General features: G+C 46.7%; 2 protein-coding genes across 6 annotated transcripts; one reads left to right on the top strand and one right to left on the bottom strand.

Moving 5' to 3' along the window:
- Positions 1-385: 385 nt before the first annotated feature.
- fam184aa (family with sequence similarity 184 member Aa) lies at positions 386-20,621 on the bottom strand. 5 transcript variants are annotated; one of them, XM_085919611.1, is made up of 23 exons: positions 20,349-20,621; positions 18,088-18,165; positions 17,824-17,958; positions 17,370-17,468; positions 16,358-16,564; positions 15,620-15,793; positions 15,383-15,544; positions 15,091-15,226; positions 14,331-14,512; positions 14,079-14,264; positions 12,348-12,470; positions 11,661-11,822; positions 11,383-11,504; positions 11,103-11,277; positions 10,248-10,362; positions 9,748-9,845; positions 9,041-9,194; positions 8,840-8,967; positions 8,577-8,761; positions 8,010-8,156; positions 7,817-7,934; positions 7,652-7,756; positions 386-830 (listed from the first exon to the last, which is right to left on the bottom strand). In XM_085919611.1, the coding sequence occupies exons 1-23, from the start codon at positions 20,562-20,564 to the stop codon at positions 609-611; spliced, it is 3,429 nt and encodes a 1,142-aa protein (XP_085775737.1). In that variant the 5' UTR covers positions 20,565-20,621; the 3' UTR covers positions 386-608. The 5 variants fall into 5 exon arrangements, with proteins under 5 accessions (XP_085775737.1, XP_085775735.1, XP_085775739.1 ...); XM_085919609.1 differs by lacking the exon at positions 386-830 and adding an exon at positions 4,571-6,746 and having other exon boundaries at positions 20,349-20,620; XM_085919613.1 differs by lacking the exon at positions 386-830 and adding an exon at positions 4,571-5,334 and having other exon boundaries at positions 20,349-20,619.
- pln2 (phospholamban 2) lies at positions 778-4,067 on the top strand. Its single transcript, XM_085919617.1, has 2 exons — positions 778-837; positions 2,639-4,067. The coding sequence occupies exon 2, from the start codon at positions 2,755-2,757 to the stop codon at positions 2,914-2,916; it is 162 nt and encodes a 53-aa protein (XP_085775743.1). The 5' UTR covers positions 778-837; positions 2,639-2,754; the 3' UTR covers positions 2,917-4,067.
- Positions 20,622-20,713: the final 92 nt, after the last annotated feature.

The following is a 20,713-nucleotide window of genomic DNA, read 5'->3' as shown; positions in this document are numbered from 1 at the left end:
TTGAAATCAGCAACTTCAAAGCAATAATAGTGGTTGTAATCATAAAGTTGACTTCCTGTCTTGGCACGCTTTTCCATTGCAGCCAGCCAGCCAGCCGGCCAGCCTAAATCTGGACACAACTCGTGTACTTGCATTTGTATTGTCTTTCCTTCACACAGCACGCAACGCACGCACGCAGGCAGGCAGGCAGGCAGGCTAAAAGTCGAGTTTTCATCTCTGACCGCAGTTTCACAGACGATTCACTTTTCATCTCCAGTCCGCTCTTCAAAAAACAAACACACGTCAGTGTGAAGTCGGTGACTGATATTTTATTGACATTTTTCTAAGGACATTTCTGGGCCATTGGCTATTTTTTTTCTATAATCATTGAAATTGGGCTATTTATGGCAACATTGTTTGTTCGTAGTGTAACAAAGCTAGAAAGTTGTTTACTCCAAGCAAGGCTCATTCTGGAAACTCTTATTTCTTGGTTGAAAATACATGAAAGACTTTGTTGAACGGTCCAACTGATTCTTACTCATGAATTGATTCATTCATTTGATGAAAGATTGTTTTTTTGTGTGGAGGATGTGACCCAGAGCTTTAAACAAACACGCACATACATTCCTTTAGTAAGGTGAAGAAAAGTTTACAAAGCGTAACAGTGACCACATATTTTCTTCTTGTTGTGGATTGGTCGGTTTTTTTTTTTCCTGTTTGAAGCGTAATCTCTCTCTGTCTCTCTCTCTCTCTCTCTCTCTGTCTCTCCTCCCGCTTCTGTTTACAGCCTTGAATATCGGCCCCACCACATCTTGGTCTCTCAAACAGCAGTGAGACAGAGCGGCTCCCATCTGAAAGGTAAGAAGCCACATCCTTGACTTCATCTGCACACCTACTCAATCTGACGGTGTCCCCAGAGAAGAATTGCTTCCACAGAATATTTATTCATTTGTTGTTTGTAGCGCTGTTGAATTGTATACTAGAGGGTTATAGCTCATCCCATAACTAAAGCAGGTATCCAAAATATGGGAAACACCATAGTTATTCATTTGTTGTTTGTATTGCATCATACTTTTGGGTTTTTCTAAAAATAGTTCCTCCAATAACTCAAGCAGGTATCCAAAATATTGGAAACAGCTCTCACTAGGATGCAGTCCAAACTTGAACTTAATGGAATACATTTCTGAAACAAAAGACTGTGACTTTGCAGCGAGGGCCTCCGAGGAGATCAAATGACATCCCAAGTGATCATCATTGGCAAAGAGCTGCTATCTATCTATCCATCTATCATTTAAGAGTGGATGAAAGAAACGTGTTTTCTGTCATGACTTCTCCATCATCACTTTGAGTCCTCTCTGCAATGCGAGTCGACTTTCCATAGCAGCTGAAAGCCACTTTGACGGAAAGATTCGGACGGAACCCGTCCATCAGCTGTTGAAAGCCAGAGAGGCCACCTCAGCTTCGATTATTCTGCTGATCTTTTTGTACTTTGACAATCAGTCGCCGCCGCCGCATGAGGCATCCCAGGCACACTGGAGCCATGCCATGTGAACAGCAGCTAACAATAGCAGCTTGTGTTCATGGTCTCGCTCACTTGACCGGATGGATGGATGGCAAAGTGCCGCCTCTTCCTCAAACAAAATAAACAAAGACGCGTGGAAGGCTTTCTTTTTCTTTCCAAAATGCGTGACGCAACCCGTTTGGCTTCCCCGGCAACTTGATGTTTGTACACAAACCCCCTGGCATCACATTGGATGAAAATAGGAATATCTTTCCAAACTTCTCGGTTGCAACATCAAGGCCAAACGCCGACTTGCTGAAAAAGAAAGATTTCAAATCTATTTGGTCGCTAAATTTAGCAGAAGCCTCGAAAGCTCCTCGGATATACCGGCAACGCTGAATTATTTTCACTCATTAGTAGCGTGAAAGCGAGGATGACATTGTTCCACAGGGGAACAGCTGACTCATCTGCCCATTTGTGTTCCTTCCGATGATTTGAACAATGCGTGAGCCCAGCCAGAGTTTGGAGGTGTTAAAGAGTTATCGAGTGGGGATCGAGGCCGGCCGGCCGGCCGGATGAGGCGTTAACATGTCCGTCCACTTATAATCAGCGACTCCACGGTTCAGGGAGGTGGGTAGTGCTACATCCAAATATTTTCAATACTCACTAGCCAGTAAAAATAGCCAAGCGCAAGATGGTGGCTTTTAGCAGCTGCTGCTAATACGAAAGCATGCTCACAAAGTCCCGCACGGGATCATAAAAGGGATTCAAAGCCTCCCCTCCGATGAAAGACATTTCAAATGTCACCCCGTGTGCTCGCATTCGTCTCCCATCAAGCTGGGTTGGGTGGGGCAGACTTTTTGGTGCGGGACTAGGAAACGTGGAAAAGCAGCCGTGCCGTGCCGTGCCGTGGCGTGGCGTGCCGTGCCGTGGCGTGGCGGCGACTTTGACTTTCCATTGTTGTCATCGTATCGGTCTGGAATGCCGCATCATCGGACCTCGGCTGGCGCCTCTGGCCTGTTCTCTTATCTTTGCAGCATGAGGTCGCGGATGAGTTGAGCGTACCATTCAGCTAGCTTGACCGGATGAAGCGTAAACTTTGCTCCCACACAGCAGGCGGGTAACATTCCACTACTTGCGTTTTTCTTTCACCTGCAGAGTATAGAAGCGTCCCGTCCAGTCCTGACCTCCGCCGCCGCCACCTTCATGTCCTGATTCCCCCATCCAGGCTCAGCACTCGGCATCTATCTCAACGTCACCGCCGGACTCGAAAGATGGAGCGCGTCCAGCACATCACCAAGTCGGCCATCCGCCGCGCGTCCCAAATCGAGGTGACTCCGCAGGCCAAGAGGAACCTGCAGGAGCTCTTCATCAACTTCACCCTCCTCCTCATCTGCTTGCTTCTCATCTACATCGTCGTCCTGCTGAGCAGCTGATGTGTGGAAGGAGCTAGCGAGCTAGCGAGCCTTCCACTTCACTGATCCCACTTCATCTGCACGTCTGTCTCCCTACAGCTCCTCCGACCCTTGCCCGACTTGGTGTGTTGTGTACAATGTTGAAGAATGAGTAAGCCACAACATAGAGTTGGAAATGTGTGAAATGTGTCACGATAACTTTAAAAAAAAGAGAGAGAGAGAAACTCACAGCTACTGAGGACTTCTATCAGTTGTTTTTTTTGTCACAGTCCCATCCTGAGAAGGGAAGATGAAATCTTCACTTGATGCACACTCTTAAATAAAGTCAAAGCAACATCATTTGCTGTTGAATTGAGATGGCGGTGACGTGTGTCGGGACACATTGCCCGACACAATTGAAATGGCGTTGTGGTGCGGGAAAATGGAAGATTTGGGGGGAAAAAAATCTAAATCGGCAATGTAACTTAGCGGACCGAGCGCAAACCTACATGGCCGGATGTTCCGACTGTTCACTTCTAGCACTTCTAGGTTTGGGATTACAATTGTCGTTCTGGCACGCCAATCAAGACAGCAAAGCCAAAAGTCACAATCCGAATTTTACTCTTTGATAACATACAAGAGAAATGATAGAAATATAAACATTGTTATCATTGTACATTTACGTCAAGACAAACAAAAGGATATAATCCACTGAAAATGCAAACGTCAGCTCAGTGACGACAATCGCCCGCCCGTTTGCATTTGGACCGAGTGAGTGAATGGAAGCAAACCTCGGACGGACACCACGCTAATCAAGTGTTGCCGTGTAGCTTTCACAGGCGACCAACGGGTGGCAGTGTTTGACAGAAGACAATGGCAAATGAAAGGCGCTCCTTGCCATGTTTGATCAGAATGACAGTCCCTTCTGATGGAAGACGATGGATCAAAAGGACAAAACAAGACCACATTTGGGCTACAAGAGTGAAACTTGCTGGGAACTTTTTTTTCCAACACAGAATGACATACATGTCAAATATTTGCTTGCTTCTCGGTCCAAACAAAGGCTTAGAAAACCAACCATCCAAATGGGAAAGGAAGTCATGGGGAAGAAAGAAAAAAAAAAAAAGAAGTGCAATTGGACGCAAATGTTCAAATGTCATCACAGCTCAGTGTTGTCGTCACAGTGCGCAAAGTGGAACGAACCAACTGTGGTTCAGCATAGGGGTGTATGAAACAATACAATCTTTTGTTTTCATTGTTCTGTTCTCCGTTGAACCTTCATAAAAGAAGACATTGCATCACACACGCTTGGGATTCGGACAGATACATTCTGAGATCCTTTTTTTTTCTCCCAGATTCTTCCAAGCCCGGTTGTTTGTTTGCTACCGAATAGGGAAACGCCCTTTTTTGGGTGCCGGATGGAAGAAATCGGGCTAGAGCAAATGAAGGTGCACATACTGAATCAAACTTACACACAAGTTCACTTTCAATCTATGTTGGAGTGTGAAAAAGAAAAAAAAACAAGATGAGGTGATAGTTGCTGAGGCAGGCGGCTCAAACTAATTTGAAAATCGCATCTGGCGATATTGGGCCGTCGGGGAAGTTCACCACTAGTTCATATGCCACTGTGTGACCTTTCGTCTTTCTTTCTTTCTTTCTTTCTTTGGAGGTGACTCGCTTTTCTACCCGTTTTCACAATAAAACGATGGGTCCGGACAGATGATGATCATGCAGTTGGAAACTGTGCAGGGGACGACAGTATGGACATTGTGGATGTTCACACGTCAAGGGGGGGAGGAAGGGCGAACAAGAAGTGTGCAAACTTTTTTTTTTTTTCTTCAAGTGGTTTGAACACAGCAGCGTTAGAGGTGTTGTTTCTGTTTTGGCATGCTTCACCGTCATGAGTGCAGACAGAGACACTTAGCAAGCAAGTTGAACGTGCCCCTCTGTGGAACCTGATCCATTCAAACGCCCAAGGCTTGGGAGAAGGTCCACATCCCACGTTATTGCCCAAAGAAAAAAATCTCCAGATGTCTCTGGCCTTACGACAGACCATAGAAAAACTGTTTGGTGTTATATTACAAAGATTAGAATTCTAAGAACCCAAAACGGCGTGGATGATTCTCCTTCCCCCGGACTGCCTCACAGTGAGAAATTGGTCAAGAGGACAAAAGCAGCATTTAAAAGATTCCCGCCATGTCCGACGGATGATCTTAATCAGTCGGTAATAACAGAATGAAGAGGAAAAATTCCCGTCTGGCCCATCCTGTCCCGTGACAAAGACGGACGGCCATTCCGCTACGCTGGCAAAATTGAATTTAGTGGTGTCCCTTTTACAGATTTGCATTTGGACATCAGAAAGAGAAGTAGCGAGCGTACGGCTCGTCTTTTTTGGCAGCGTAATCTTTGCCTGTCTCCATTGCTTTGTGGTCTGACGCCGCTGCATTTGCCTCATGAAGGCTACGGGAGGGAATAAAAACAGCCGTTAAAAAGACTGGAAGGGAGGGAGGGAGGGAGGGAGGCTGGGCTGAGGCCGTGTTGTCTCGTGGCGGGAATATGAAGCTTCACATTTGCTTCACAAACCACTCGTTTTATTTTCGGTCTCCTCTAGATGCCACTGTTGCTTTCAAGAAATGGCAAGTTAGTGTGCAATGCGTGTTCAGCTTAATGTTGAACAGACAGAGAGCGCCATCTGGAGGAGTCCAAAAAATAGAACAACTGCTTCATGAAGCAAATTCAAAGCTTCATTTTCCCATCGCTAAAATAGTCCCAAACAAACATGCGCACGTCACGAGCACGGTCGGAACACACATGCCGAGCGTGCGCCTCACGTTTGCATTCATTTACACAAACAAACAAACAAACACACAATGTCCTCCAGATTTACCAACATGCCATCAAAACATAGCACCAAAGAACATTCCACTCACAGACAGTTGTGCTCATAAATTGACAAACCCGGGCCAAAGTTGTAACACAATTAAAACTCCAAATAACGTTTTCGCCAGGGGGGATGTAAACTTATGGGAACAACTGGATGCAAAATAGTCTAGTTTCGAGGATTCAATTTGCTCGAAGCGGTGAATGTTTGTATCGAGATGATTTTTGTCTGTCCTTCACAGTTTCCATAATGGATGCTCATAGATCCACTCTGAGAGAGGAAAAAAACAAAAAAAAAACTACGTTTCACAGCCGTTATCTCACGTTTGAATTCCCACTGGGAGTGATTTGTGAGTTTGAGTGGTCTCAGAGGCGGAGAGATGGAATTGGAAAGTACAAACGCAATGGCTGATAAAGTGGTGATTCCTTATGCTTTATCTTATCTCAGGCACATTTCAACTCCAGATGCTCTCAATGAAGAAGATCTGGCTGTCCGCATACAAAATTCGGCATGGATGGATGGATGGATGGATGGGGGCTCTTTTAAGGGTTGGGGGTAAGGACAACTTAAACGGGAGGCAAACGGCGTCTGCCTGCTGCGCGCCTCATCTCAAGGCGAGCGAGAGAGCGAGCGACCGAGGCAGCAAGTCACACGCGTTGAGTTCTCACCTCCTACAACTTGCCTGATGCTGCGGCTCGTGAGGATGAGGAGGATGGGCCAGGGCGTGACTTGGCGGGGGATGAGGAGGAAAAGGTGGCGGATGCTGAGGGATGTGAGGGAGAGGACGGAGGAGCGGCGGAGGAGCTTTCTTAAGCCGGGGGAGGGAGCGTTGGAGGGGGGAGTGGGGAGGCGCAAACGGTCCTACCTCCTCCACCTCCCGACCCTCCGCTTCCTCGCTCGCACGACTCACGGCGGGAGGGCTGACGAATCGGAGAGCCGACTGGCTCGGGAAGCTGGCCAAGCGTTGATCTGATTGGCTGCCCGCTTTCGACTACACACAAAAATAGAGAGGCGTGTCGGGGTTGGGGGGGAAACTGATGGGAAGCAAGAAAGCAATTTTGTACGGAGGTGCCTTTCCTTTCCACGAGAGCATGCGGTTTTTCTCTACACTGCGTGCAAACTCCCCCTAGCGGTATACCAAAAGAATCACTGCCTAAGGTCAGTTCGGTTGTATTTAATGTTCAAGCTGAAATATTTGGATATTTTCTTATTTACCTCCCCGGAGACCCACGGTTGTATACTCACAATCTCTACAATCTAAACTATTCGTTTTTAAATATTGAGATTGTTAGAATTTAAATATCAACTTTACAACATATTTCAATTGATTTTTTTTCATTGAAATTTTATTTGATTTCATTTTTAATTTTTTTTATACTACATTTAAGACTGGTGTTAATGTTCAAACGATGTGACAGGACATGCATTTGGAATGTTTTCAGAATGAACGCGTCTCATTGAAACGCAGACTTATTTCCCAAGATGCCACCAGGTGTCGCCAAAGTCACGTCTAAATGGGAACCGGTGTCAGGGAAACGAATGTCCAAGTGATGAGAGACAAGCGTTGTCTTTTTTTTCTGGAGCATTTATCCAAAAATCTGAGATTCATTTTTGAAATGCAATGTTGTAAGATGAGTTTGAAATGATATTCATTTCTTTTAGGATCATAGCTTGTGATATATCGTTGAAGATTTGGACAGTCAAGTCCGCATCCTACGCAAACAGCAGGATGCTAGCGGAACCCGAACCAAATACGGGCGTCCTGTCCAACAAGGTTTACAAGAACGAAATACTTAGTTGTGTATGATCTGTAAGACATGCATGATGTGCAAACATGCAGATACACAGCAGAACACACAATGCCTCGAAACTCGTACATCTGGCACAGCCACTGACCTTGATAAGAGGGTTGATGACCCCAACGTTGGCACTGGAGTTGAAGACCTTGCTGAAGCCCGTCTCTCTGTTGACCAGCTCCAATTGATAAAACTTTTTGTCGTCCTGTTCAAAGAAAAACACATGAGCGCAAAGTGTCACGGAGCGCAAATTCAATTGACTCACCACCAGCTTTTTGACCAAGGCTTCTCTCTCGGTGACCATCTCACGGAGCTCTGCGATAAGATGCAGATCTTCGGGTCTGCTCTCTCGGTTCCTCAATTTCTCTTCTGTTCCCTCCAAACTGGATAAGGAGACATTGGACGCATTGAGGAAGGGGAGGGGGCAATTCAGAGATGCCTTCCTTTCTGGTTCTTACATTATTTGCAAAGCAGTGATTTTGTCTTTGAGAACTTCCTGAGCCTTGTTGAAGTCTGCCAACATGATACGAGTCTCTCGGTGATGGACCACACTGAGCTCTCCCAGCTCCCGCTCTTGCCTCTTGGCAAAGTCTTGCTCGTGAGCCCTGACAAACCAAAACACACACATTTGAATGCCATTGAAAAACAGCTTACAGCTCAATCCATCCATCCATCCATCCATCCATCCATCCATCCATCCATCCATCCATCCATCCATCCATCCATCCATCCATCCATCCATCCATCCATCCATCCATCAATCGACTCTGTGCACAGGTATTGACCAACAGAATACACATTGTAAGGCAAATAGAGCGGTGGATTGAGATACAAGTTCAAGTTGTTCAGCGACTATGCTGACAATTCCAAACACATCCCAAATCAAGTTTCCCCATTCAAATGAATCGAAATTCCATTCATCTGTTCCAGCACTCAGACGCCGCCCCCCCAAAAAACAAGTGTTCATTGTAGTCTACAAATGATGAGAAATTTGGCTTCCAGAAGAGTTAGCACGCAGTACCTACCGTATGTGATGATTAGCTTCGCTGCGGACCCGTAGCACCTCTTTGCCTTTCAACTCCAGTTCTCGAGTCAAGGTGTCGATGGTCTCGTTCAAAGAGTGGATCTCGTGGTCCAGATCTGTGATGCGGCTGTTCCGGGAGCACACCTCCGCCTGCAAGTCGGACACGCGCACCAGCAATTCTTGCTCCTGTAACGCACGGGAAAAGTCTGCTTAACTTTCTGCAAAGGTCCTCCATCCAGACCACAGCAATGAACAACAAGTGACCTGTTGGCGGCTCTTCTCCATGGCCTTCTCCAGCTCCCGTTTGGCATTTGAATTGTCTTTCAGGTGGATCTGCTTCAAATGCTCGATGGCCGTGGCGTGGAGGTGGTTGAGCTCAGCACGGAGTGACGCTGCCAACGAAGAAAGCGCTCGTCGAGAAAACAACCCGAGACGCCTCCCTCGTAAAAGAAGAACTCAATTTACCCAGCTTAGCTTTGCCCTCATCTTCCAGTTCAAATCGCAGCGTCTGCAACTCCTGCTCTGACTGTTGTCTGAGGATGTCCAAGGTCCTCCTATGGGCCTCCTTCAGAGCGTGAACCTCCTCCCTCTGCTCCTGCTTCAGACGTTCCTCCAGGGCCTAGAGATGAAATAAAAAAAAATAATTGAAGAAATAATCAGCAGATACCTTTGGTATAAACAGGAAAATGAAAAAAGATCTCAACTAAAAATAGAATAGACTTCATCAGTCTGACAATACAGAAATTCCTTCTACAGCAGCAAAGTGGAAAAGAAAATGTCATGAAAGGAACAAACACAAGGATGTGCATTTTTGCCAACAGCTGTTTCCAGCCCTCCGGAAGTGAAATAACATTTGGTTCAGCGGGCGGGGCACTCCAAATCTCACAAAGTATTCATTGTGCTGCCGGAAATGCATTCTCCTAGCGCCATGGGGCTCCTTCAATTTTGGGGATCCATTTAGCAAGGAAATGAGGAAAATTCAAGAAGTCAAACACTTGACTGCACAATTGGCAATTTGCTCAGCCTAAAGGGCTTCCCACAAACAAACGGATTCTCCTCCATCAACTGGGCGGGCGGGCTCAGCTTTGGCATATAGCATCTAGATCATGTTCCGTATTTGCACGTTTCATTTGGGTCAAAACAAATTGTTTTTGTGCGTGCGTGTATTATACTCGAATCTGGTGCTGCCGGGCCTCCTCCATTGTGCTGAGCGCACAGCAGTGAGCCTCTTGTAGTCGATGTTCCCTTCTCTGATGCTCTCTTTGCATCTCTGGGAAACAAACAAACAAACTAAATGGTGGTAAATCATGACGACACTTGACATGAGTTTCTGAAAATAGAGGAATAATATGACAGGTGATATTTGATCAGTATACGACAAATGAAATTGAACAGCAACCCACATGGACGCCGGATGTATGTGCAGATAGTTCTACCTGAAGACTTGACCAAATGACGATGTTCACATTCCTGACCCTTATACGTCAAGGAGCGCGCCCTCTTTTGGTGACATGTGGTACTGCTCCAAACGTACTCATTTTCTTTCATGGAGGACATCGCTAAGTTTCGAAGCGCTAAAAACCACCGTTGACTCCCCCATTTTTAGGGTTATTGGACATCCAGAATGTCCGTTAGTGGATCAGCGGAGCGACCGCATGCATTCAGGCGTTACCTTTGAGTTGCTGGCCGAGCAGCTCCCTCTCCTGGCTGAACTGAGATTGCAGCTGCTGAAGGGCGGCCTGTGACTGAGACAGCTGCAACTCCAGGGACTGCTTCAACAGAGAGATCTGGAAGCGAGGACAAGGCAGCGGGATTACACACACAAAATGTCATATTGATGATATGGGAGGAGCGACCGGCCCAGGGCACCACCGGCCCAGGGCACCACCGGCCCAGGGCACCACCGGCCCAGGGCACCACCGGCCGAGGGCACCACCGGCCTCCGTTCCTCCAGGACTGGACGGGATGGGATTAGCCGCAACTGAATACAACAGAGGCGATGTGGAATTGATTATCTTGCCTGTGTGTGCGTGTTCATTGCTACATTGGTACGTCTGCGAGTCAGACTTATATGAAATGTTGATGAGGTTCCGAGTGAACGTAGGATTAAGAATGGATCGTATCTATTTTTTTTTGCATTGGGGCCAAGTAGGTCAGCAACTTACTAAGCAGCTCCGCCGCAACAAGACATCAGAATTGTCATATTTAGAATTCCCAAGACTAATCAGGGTGATGTGAGAGCTCAACTGTGCATCCAAAATTTGGTCAAAATCTCTCTCTCTTTTTTTTTTTTTTACAGAAATCAATGCATTGGTTGATTGATGTTTGGATCAAATGTAGCATTGTGATTTCCAATCTGCCATCAGTAGTCGGCGCCTCCACCTTGTCACAAAGCGTCCGAGGCGCTCTCCCTTTGAATGAATCATTTGCCGCAGGCGGGACCCGAGCTGACTCGCTTGCAGCCCGGCCACCGGGATCCGTATGGGCCAACATTTCTGCTAAGGAGCCGTGCCATTTTGTTTGGTACCTGTTCGAGCAGGTCCTCCACCTTCCGCTGCCAGCCCTCCCTGGCGGCCATCATTTCCAGCTCCTTCTGCTGGGAGAGCTGAGTCAGCGCCGCCTGCTTGTCGGCGTCGTATTCCTCGTTCAGCTCCTCCCTCAGCAGCCGCACTTCTTCACTAAAGAGCAAAGCGCGTGATTTTCTTAAGAAGTAGAAGGATGCAGGGATTTCATTGAAATGGGCCAAACGTTTGGCGGGAATTAAAAAAAAAAAAAAGACTTTTGATCGATGTCAGTTTTTGTTTTACCGAAGCGCTTCTCTCCATTTTTGCTCCAAGTTGTCAGCCATCTTGTCCATCTTCTGCTTCTCCTCGGTTCGGATTGACATGACTCGCGCTTCGTGCTGCTGCTTCTGGGTTTCAATCTCCTCCTACGAGCGTTACGCAAATGAGCCTTTGGGTTATGACGGCGTATTGTCGTTCGAAAGCGTGCACACTTCCTGTCCGCCATTTGTAGCTTCATTTAGGTCCTTGGCGCATAATGGCCTCCATCATTATTAGCTCACAAATGATTCTCATTTCCTCACCTGCAGGTCGGTTAGCAGGTTGCTGGTCTCTCGGACGCGGCCTCGGGTGGCATCCAATTCGATCTTGAGCTTCTCCTGAGTCTCCTTCAAGCAGGTGATCTGGTTCTGTGCCGAGCTGACGTTTTGGTCCCGCTCCCTCACCAGCTCCTGGAGGTGGGACACCTGCAACGATACAAACGGCTTAGGCTTTTATTCTTCGGACTACTTTGAATGTTATCTTCGAGTATCTGTACTTTTTACTCCTTATTTTGGTCCAAAAAGGGTTTTTCAACATCTACAGATGATGACAACGTACATTTTTTCTTTTTTGCAAAGTCATAAGATATAGTTTCAGTTTGTTTCAGCGGTTTTTCTTTTTATTTGATTTCACGAATAAAAATGGGTTTTCAATTTTATTTGGTTCGTTTTTATCGCGATCTTGAGGGACTGACTGAGGTCTTGGGGATTTCTACGCCAATTTTGGGAGAAAAACATACAGGCAAAGTGTTGTTGTTTTTTTTAGTTGTCAACACATTATTTTGGTTCCATGATTTCTTTTTCTTCAATGTGTAAGCACGAGAAAAATTATGAAAAGAGGTTTCTTTGAAGCCATTTCCGAGTAGGTTCTTGTTGAATGAACACGTGAGGGAGGAATCCAAGCAACCGGCGGCGTGCAGTTAAGAAAGTTGGAGTTTTCCGAATTCTTACTTCTTGATTGGCCATGTTGAGCTTGGCGGAGAGCTCCTCTTTCAAGTTGTCCAGCTGCTGCTGCACCCGGTCTCGCTGCTCCTCCAGAGACAAGCGTTTTATCTCAAACTCCTGACTCATTTTCTGGGGAGAAGATTGGGCGTTAGACGCTCCAAAGAAGCAGCTCCAAAAAGAGGGCACAAGGGATGAGGGGAGGATTGGATCAATTGTATATATTTAGCAATTATATTTGTAAAATATTAAATGAACATGATCACATTCATTATTTATATATATATATATATATATATATATATATATATATATATATATATATATATATATATATATATATATATAAAAGATGCTGAGAATAGGACATATGCTTTTACAGGCAAAATATGAAAAAATCTCAAAAACCTGACATGCCAGAATAAGACGACTTTTAAAATACACATAAAGCCATTCAAATCTGCCATTGACCAGTGTAATTTCGCTTCAATGAACGATATGATGAATGATCTATGTATTGTGTCTATTCTTCATTTAATGGGCGGGGGGCCATTTTGTTTTTTTAGCAGCTCAGCTGCCACGAGCCTCCGAGCAAGACGCTTCTATTACATATCTGCTCACAAAATACCTTCAATGAAATATTTCAGCCAGTCGCTTGTGGATGGCCATCACAAATCCTTTCTGCTTCCTCCTTTTAGGAGGATGAAAGCTTTGACAATCTGCATGACAGGCGGTGTTAGCTTAATCCGACAGAGAGCGAGCGGGCCGGCCAGCGAGCGATCGGGCCAGCCAGCGAGCCAGGGAGCCAGCGGGCCAGCCAGCGAGCCAGCCAGCGAGGCAGCGAGCGAGCGAGCGATCGGGCTGGCCAGCGCCTCATCAACATTCCGAGCACAGAAGCGCTTCTTCCTTCTCCTCAAGGAGCGACCAGTCAATAATTGGACACGGCCAATAAAGCTGCCTGCCACCTGCAGGCGGATTGAGGAAATTCTGCTGCAGTCTGGTCCGACTGGATTTGGAATTAATGGAGCATGAGAAATTAGCAGGATTGCTTTGGAAACTTTTGAATATCTTGCTTGCAGGGATTCCAAGTTTTTGGCCCATTAAATCCGCGCTGGCTTTAAAAAAAAAATGACCGTCGGCTCCATCTTTGCCTCGCCAGTCTCTTCGATTTGGAGGGAGGCGCAGGCGGTCTGAATTGTTTTTCACCTCCGTTGTATCCATCCATCCATCCATCCATCCATCCGGCGCCCACACGCTTGCACGATGCTCAGAGGCAGGATTTGATGTCAGTGAAAATCCGCCAATGAGCAGTCAGTCAGCTGCAATCATCCTTCTGAATTGAAGGTGGGCTGATTTCCCGCAGGTCCGGCGGCAAGCGTACGCTCGGTTACACAAAACGGTGAGCAATCTTGTTTGGCCTCATTCAAATTGTGCACTCACAAGACAACGTGCAACAATTTCTTCGCCATCCATTTCTCTGAAACAAGCATTTGCTCAAGGGCAAACGTGAATTGCCGACGCGCAGCTGCGAGAGCTAGAAGAGCGAGCTGCTGCCGCCGCCGCCGCCGTTGCCGCCGTTGCCGCCGCCGCTGCCGCACCTTTTCATTACGGCGTGCGTACGTGGCACATTTCAACAGCGTCAGCCGGCGATGAGATCAATTCACGCATGAGCAAGCCGCGAGTCACCTTGGAATATCACCTGATGTGTTTCGATTTCCAAAATAACAAACGGCATCAGACCTTCATGAGAAGTTTCTTCTCTTCCTCTTTCTCCTGTTGCACCTCCTCCCTCATGGCTCGGTGTTTCTCCTCCATCTCCTCCAAGGCCCTGACCTGAGCCTCCTTGTAGCGACGTGTCTCCTCCTCATAGTGAGCTCTCAGTCTGGAGAGCTCCTTCTCGTAGCCCTGGTGCTCCTCACGCAGAGACTGAGGAGAAGAGTGAGCCGTCGAGCATTTGCCAGGACCGTCTTTGAGACGTGCTTTGAGACGTACTTGCTCCAGTTTGAGCACTTGCTGTTTGTGCTGCTCGCTGGCCAATTGGTTCTGGTTAAGCAGGGCTTCCCTCTCCTGCTCCAGCCTGCCGATCTTCTCCTTTAGCCGACTCTGCTCTTGGTCCAGGTTCCTGATGGATGCCTCGTGGGCCATCTGGGTGGCCTGGAGGGATCCGATCTGACCTGGGGAAACATCAAGCCGAGACATTTTAGGAGACTGGCGGTTAAAAAAAAAAAAACAGAAAATGAGGTACCACTGCTAAATGAATACATTTCTACATACAAGTTCATCTGTGAAGTCCTGTTCAGGTTTGGCTTGGCACGGCCAGATTCATTTTCATTGTTGATGATGTAAGCCATTGCAAGATCATATCCCAAACCACAGAGTCAGACAACAAAAGAGCTCGACGCATACGTACGCTCTGCTCTGCTCTGTTCTGTCTTTCATTAGATACAAGCACTGGAAGGAGAGATACCATCCCCAGCCAGACCATATTCAAAAAAATAAGAATTCATTTTTTCTACAATATTAAGATCGTGATGATTCTTATTATTTTTTTCCAAGGACCTTTTCCGATAATTTTCTTGACAAGCACAAATGAATCTCTGGATTACAGTAACCAATATCAGATTGACTTTGCGTGAAGGTTTGGTAAAAGCAAAGAAGCCATCGATTCCTGCTTGTTTAGGTGGCATTGGATCTATCCATTTCCATTTGATGTCGAAAAGGTTCATGTGCGTGCTTGGAGCTGGTGTCTCACTAGCTTTGTGGAGGATTTCCGTTGCCTGCTGTTGCACTCGTTCCCTGCAGCCCTCCAATTCGTACTCGGTGTCTTTCAGCTGCATCACCCAAATCTCCCCATCCTGGAGGGCTTCTTCCAGCTGCTTGTGAAGGTTCTACAGCACACGGCAGATGAAAGATTGAACACTTCAGCCACAAATGCCCTCAGAAAAAGAACGCAGACACCTGGAACGTCTTGGTTTGGACGCGGATGGGGTGTTTTTTTTTTGGTGGCTCCCCGCCACTGCATTGAAATATTCATCATTGTTTACCTTGATGGTTCCCTCAGCATTAACCAGCGATGTCTGCAGTCTGTTAGTCTTGTCCCGGTTCTCGCGCGCCTCCTCCTGGGCTCTCTGAAGCTCGCTCCTCAGCTTTGAGAGCGAGCGCTGCAGCGCCGCCTCCTGCGCCTGGAACTCCTTCCGAAGCTCCACCTGAACAAGGCAAGTCTGTCGTACGCATGTCGCGGGAAGGCGAAGAAGAAGCCCTTTATATGCTGGGGGTTCTACCTCGGTCCTTTTCCAGGCCAGCAGGTTCTCGGTGGTGAGCTGGTGCGTGCGAGTCATGGCCTCCAGCTCGCGCTCGTAGTACTCCTGAGCCTTGGCCAGTTTGGCCTCGTATTCCTCAACCACTCGGACTTTGTTCTTGATTAGCTCTTCCACCCTCTCCATCAATGACTCCACCTGTCAGTAAACACATGGAAAGATAGATTTTCTTGCAGCATTTGGATGTGCGTGCGTGTGTGTGTAAAGCCAACCGCCCAAGAAAAAGAAAGCATTTTTTTTTCCTTTTTCAAAATGTAGCCTTTGCAATTTCAAAATAGGAGTCTACCACCACTACCACCACTTTTTCCTGGGGGGGCATTGGGGTGTTCACAAAACAAACTAAATTCATGTTACAGTTCTTTAGACAAATAATATTCATTATATGCTCTCTTCAGCCGAAAAGGGGAAAAGAATTCCCGAAAAAGAAAAAAAATCAGAAAACACCCCTGAAGCGTCCAAAGCATTTTTCAGGGGTGGCCAGTGCCCCCCCCCACACACTGTGATGTTGATTTGAGTCATTTGGAGTATCTTTTCTATCAGTTGATTGGAAAAGAAAAATGTGAGTGGGATGACATGCAACAAGACCAAAACCCTAATCAATGAAACCCTCGACACAGCAATTACCCAGTCAAGTAACTCGCTGCATCAACTGTCTCTGAACGGCAAAGTCAGTGAGCTCTTCTCTCTTCCTTTCTGTCCCACCTCTTGTCTATGGAGCTCAGCCAATTTCTCCTGGTCTTCGGTGGAGGTGGCGCTCTGGTTCTGCTGGCTGTTTAGGAGTTCCTCCACCTCCTGGCGGTGGTTGGACCTCAGCTCCTCCAGCGCTCGCCGCTTATCCGCCTCAAACTGGGCCTGAGCTTGGCTGAACGCCCGCAGCTTCTCCTCAAAATCCCGCCGCATCTCCTCCACCTAGTGAGATCACGGGAAATGTTCTATTCTCTATTTGGAGGCGTGCAAAGTGCTCCCGCCGTCATCACGCTTTTTGACATAAGCCGACATAAGCGAATGCTTGCAGCTTCTCTGGTCCGCCCGATACAAGAAGGTTGACACATAGACAAGTCACACAGGCATGAGGTTGGGAAAGGAAAAAAAAAAAAAAAGATCAAAAATGGAATGCAAAATGTCATGCCATGGGTGTAAGTCCGCTCCTTGATCCAAAGAGGGAAACGAGGGACTGCTTGCTGCTTTTTGATAAGCCCAGAAAAAACATAATATGGAGGATGTGTATGGAATAGTCTCATTTTTTTTTGATTTGCGTTGCCTTTAGCAATGACAAGCTAGCTAGCTGCACGTTGTTGAGGTAGACAAAGAATGTTGGAATCGTGCCCGAGCAATACAGATGTCAACAAAGAAAGAAAACAATACAATACAGTAAGCCTGAATAGGCGGAGACACTTTTAGCCACAGCAAAAATTGAAATGGTGACAGCTAGGCCAAGCCAACATGCTAACCTGAATTTGGTCTTTTTTCTTCTTTTTTTTTTACAGGAAGAATGTTTTGTATCAACAAATGACTACATGCGAACGGTTAGAATTAGGTGTTCATTTTTATTTGAACTAAATTAGCGGTCAGTAATTGAACCATTTTGTGGACCAAAGGCCAAGTCATTTTAGTTGTTCTTAGTCAGAACTATTTTAGCCCTGCTTGATTGATTTCATCATTCCACTTTTGAGTGTGTGTGCACGTGTGTGTGTGTGTGTGTGTGTGTGTCAACCTCTCTGCTCATGGAAACCACGCGCTGTGTGTGTTGGGCTTCGGTGCAGAGCTGCGAATCCTCCATTCTTTGTCTGTACATCTCGAACTCCGCCAAAGCCTGCAAGAGTACAAGCATCACACGCTGAGTTAGCCTTCTGTTGAGTCAACGGCAGTGAACGTGTCAAAAAAACCAACAACAATCGCGCTCGCTTCCACAACGGCGGACGCTCGAGAGCAATTCATTCATTTTATGCGGCCTGCTTAAGCAAATAATACTTTGTCACAAACAATACTTTAAGTTCCTCGCTAAATGGGTTTTGTTTTTGATTATGTTGACAGTTTATCTCAAGCAATATTTCTTGTCCACTTTACAGGTCTTATTTCATTGCTTAACCCAGTTAAAAGAGATCTTTGACGTCTATAGCCGTCAATGGCAGTAAATGAGTGAAATTGTCAATGTTAAGACACGCGACCTGTCTCTTCATGTGTTCGTGCAGCTCGACAGATTCTTCCAGACTGGCCAGCCGCCGCCGCAGGTCGGCCTCGTCCACCATCTTGCTCTTGTACTGCATAATCTTGTCTCGGGTTTCTGTCACGATGTGTTGCACCTAAAACGGGAGAGTTATGGTTCCGAAGGCTCGAAGAAGGACTAGAAATGATTTCTCCATCCATAGCAATAGCTTTATTGGCCGGATGACATTTTTCACAGCAATCGTTTGGACATTGATTGTCCTTACCTCATCCTCATGGGCTTCCTTCAATGAATCAATCTCCTCTTCGTGCTCGTCGTTCTTGGTGTTGAGAGCGTAGATCACCTAGACCGCGAGATGACACAATGACGATTGCTCAATTTGAAATCAATGGTGGTACGCGCTACGAACCCAGGAGAAATGCAAACACAAAGTGGAGACGACACATTCGCCTCCTCTTAGTGTCTTTTTCCAGCGTCTCATCCGAGGAAATAGCGCAGAGCTTTTCCCAAGTGAATAGCAAGCAAGCAAGCTGGAGCCAACCGAGAGCAAAACACTTCCTCCCTCAGTCATGCTCGCTCACTTCCACAAGCTTAAAGCGCTGCGGGTGAATGAGATGGAGCTTTTCAATTCAAATCAATCCCCCAAAAGATTCAGCCAATTGAGGCCATCGCCGCTTCCCGTGAAGTTTCAACGCTGGACAGCCCGATCTCGGCTGGAGCTGGCTCATCCAAATTGTGTGAAGACGCCATTATTTTCCACCCTTGTTCTGTTTATCAACTGACAGTTGTGGTTTATTTGTTATTGTTAACTGAACTGAACAGCATTTAAACAATGTGGGGGAAAAAATGAACTCATGTAAAACGTGGGCACGTGAAACCTTCTGAGACGTTTCTGTGACGAGGATTTATTCTCTATTGTCGTCGGCAGGTCAAAGCCAAATATTGTGCCATGGCTATCAGGATGTTGTTTGGTCCCAGCTTCATGTTCCAAATATGAAGCCAGAGGAAAAAGAGCCATTTTCAGTCTGGAGTTGTGTGCAAGCCTTTGATGGAAGCAAGCCCGCCTTTAATTATACATGATTATTGTAATGATGCCTGCTGCTTTCATCTCTTTTCTTCTTCTCCTCGCCGTCCCTCCTCCGAAGGGAGGCGCATCACACATTTTGGATTCCAGCAATAATGCTAACGTTTTCATGGGTGCCTTTCTCGTTAAATCTTCCTTCGCGCATTGATGCGACAATGTTTCAAGATACATGTTTTGATCCAAAATGAAAGAATGGACTGTTTGATGAAATACTTTCCAATAAATCACTCTATATTGCCATGGAAATTTCCCACCACTCACTTTGAATTGTCAAAGTACCGTAAGATGATCTTTAACCTTGTTGAGACACTTTTGACAAGCCTGCACAATCATTCCAGGCACACCTGGATGGGTTTTTGTGGAGGAACCCTGAGCTCAACCCCACCAAAATTTGGAGAATGAACTAAAAAGGGGATTAAGAGCCACACTGACCTCTGACCCCACTAAAGTTCCTTCCACAATTTTCCAACATTGGAAAACAATCCAATTTTGCCTTTTTCTCATTTTATTTAGAAGAAAATCTGAATGTATTTAGCGCAGAGGGAGAAGAAGCCTTTTGTTCAAGTCAACACATCTGTGCGTCAACTGAAAATGTGCTCTTTGTGAAGAAAAGAGACATTTGTGAGAGTGTGGAAGAAGATAAAGAAAAGCCCTAATCTCCGCACAAAGACGACATCGCAGAAAAACAACAACCTCCCATTTAAAAAACCAAACAAAACGGTTGTGGTTTGGCCACACATGAATAATGGTCGTCATTGTCTTGCTTGCTTGCTTGCTTGCTGGGTCAAAGTCATCTCATTTGTTGTCATTATCGCACATTTTGCTCTGAATCCAAACTGGATTTAGCGCAGCCATGCACTTGGCAGCGAGGCTGTCACATCGAGCACATTCACAACGAACTGACCTAAATGTTTTTGCACTGTGGATGGAGCAGGTGATGGAACCAAAGCGTTTTAAGCTTGCCCCCTTCGTCTGCACGTTACGTAAAAAAAAAATGCATCCTCTGCTTTGCGCTCGCTCGCTCGCTCGCTCACACCGCCGACTTTGACTGTGTTTTGTCAGAGCAAGTCACAGCACAGCACAGCACAGCCCAGCCCACTTCAAGCGCTCTCAGGTACAAAGACGGACAAAACCCCTGCCCAACATGACGTCATCCCCTCCTGCATCTTTCTGCTTTGTGAAAATTTGGCGATGAAGGAAGGAAACGGTGACAGTTTGGCATCATGGCAGAGGGGACGTAGATGCAAGCACCTTCATGGCGCCTACACTCTTTTCTTTTTAGCTGCCACACTGCGCCACAGTCACTCAATGAGATGCCATGACTTGTTTACAAGCAACGTCCCACGCCAAAAAAAAAAAAAAAGAGCATCACTTCACTCCACTCCACTCCGCTTCGCTCCACTCCACGCTCCACCGAGCCCATGCACATCTCTCTCTCTCACCTTGGTCAACTGCGCAATCTTCTTGCTCATTTTCAAATGGAGGTCTTGCGTGTATTCCAGCGTTAAACTCGCGTCGTAGAACATGCTGGATGTGGACGACGGGACGTATTTGGCTCCGCCGCCGCCGCCGCCGCCGCCGCCGCCGCCGCCGGTGGTGGTGGCGGTGCCGCTCGTCGAGTTTGCGTACACGGGCTGCCAACCTGCTCCAGTCGCCATTTTTTTTCTCCGGAATATCGAAACAACCAAGACGTTCGATCTGAATTGGATTTACGCGCGCAATCCTGCCATCGCGAGGCGGAAGACGCCGAGCGGGGAGCGTCCCATCGTACTACGCACGCACGCACGCACGCACGCACCAGCTGCTG

Source organism: Syngnathus leptorhynchus, chromosome 1, assembly GCF_054491065.1.
Source record: "Syngnathus leptorhynchus isolate UIUO chromosome 1, UIUO_Slep, whole genome shotgun sequence".
Taxonomy (NCBI): Eukaryota; Metazoa; Chordata; class Actinopteri; order Syngnathiformes; family Syngnathidae; genus Syngnathus; species Syngnathus leptorhynchus.
The sequence above is the reverse complement of the archived record's forward strand: the minus strand, read 5'-3'. Positions and strand labels throughout refer to the sequence as shown.

Bases quoted from the DNA above. Each gene is read 5' to 3' on its own strand.
- fam184aa (XM_085919609.1), bottom strand. From the start codon at position 20,564: ATGGCGACTGGAGCAGGTTGGCAGCCCGTGTACGCAAACTCGACGAGC. The intron at 9,195-9,747 runs GTATAATACACG...TTTCATCTCTAG, and splicing joins CCCGGCAGCACCAGATTCGA to GCCCTGGAGGAACGTCTGAA. The intron at 6,747-7,651 runs GTCAGTGGCTGT...TTTTGTGTGTAG, and splicing joins TCATCAACCCTCTTATCAAG to TCGAAAGCGGGCAGCCAATC.
- pln2 (XM_085919617.1), top strand. From the start codon at position 2,755: ATGGAGCGCGTCCAGCACATCACCAAGTCGGCCATCCGCCGCGCGTCC.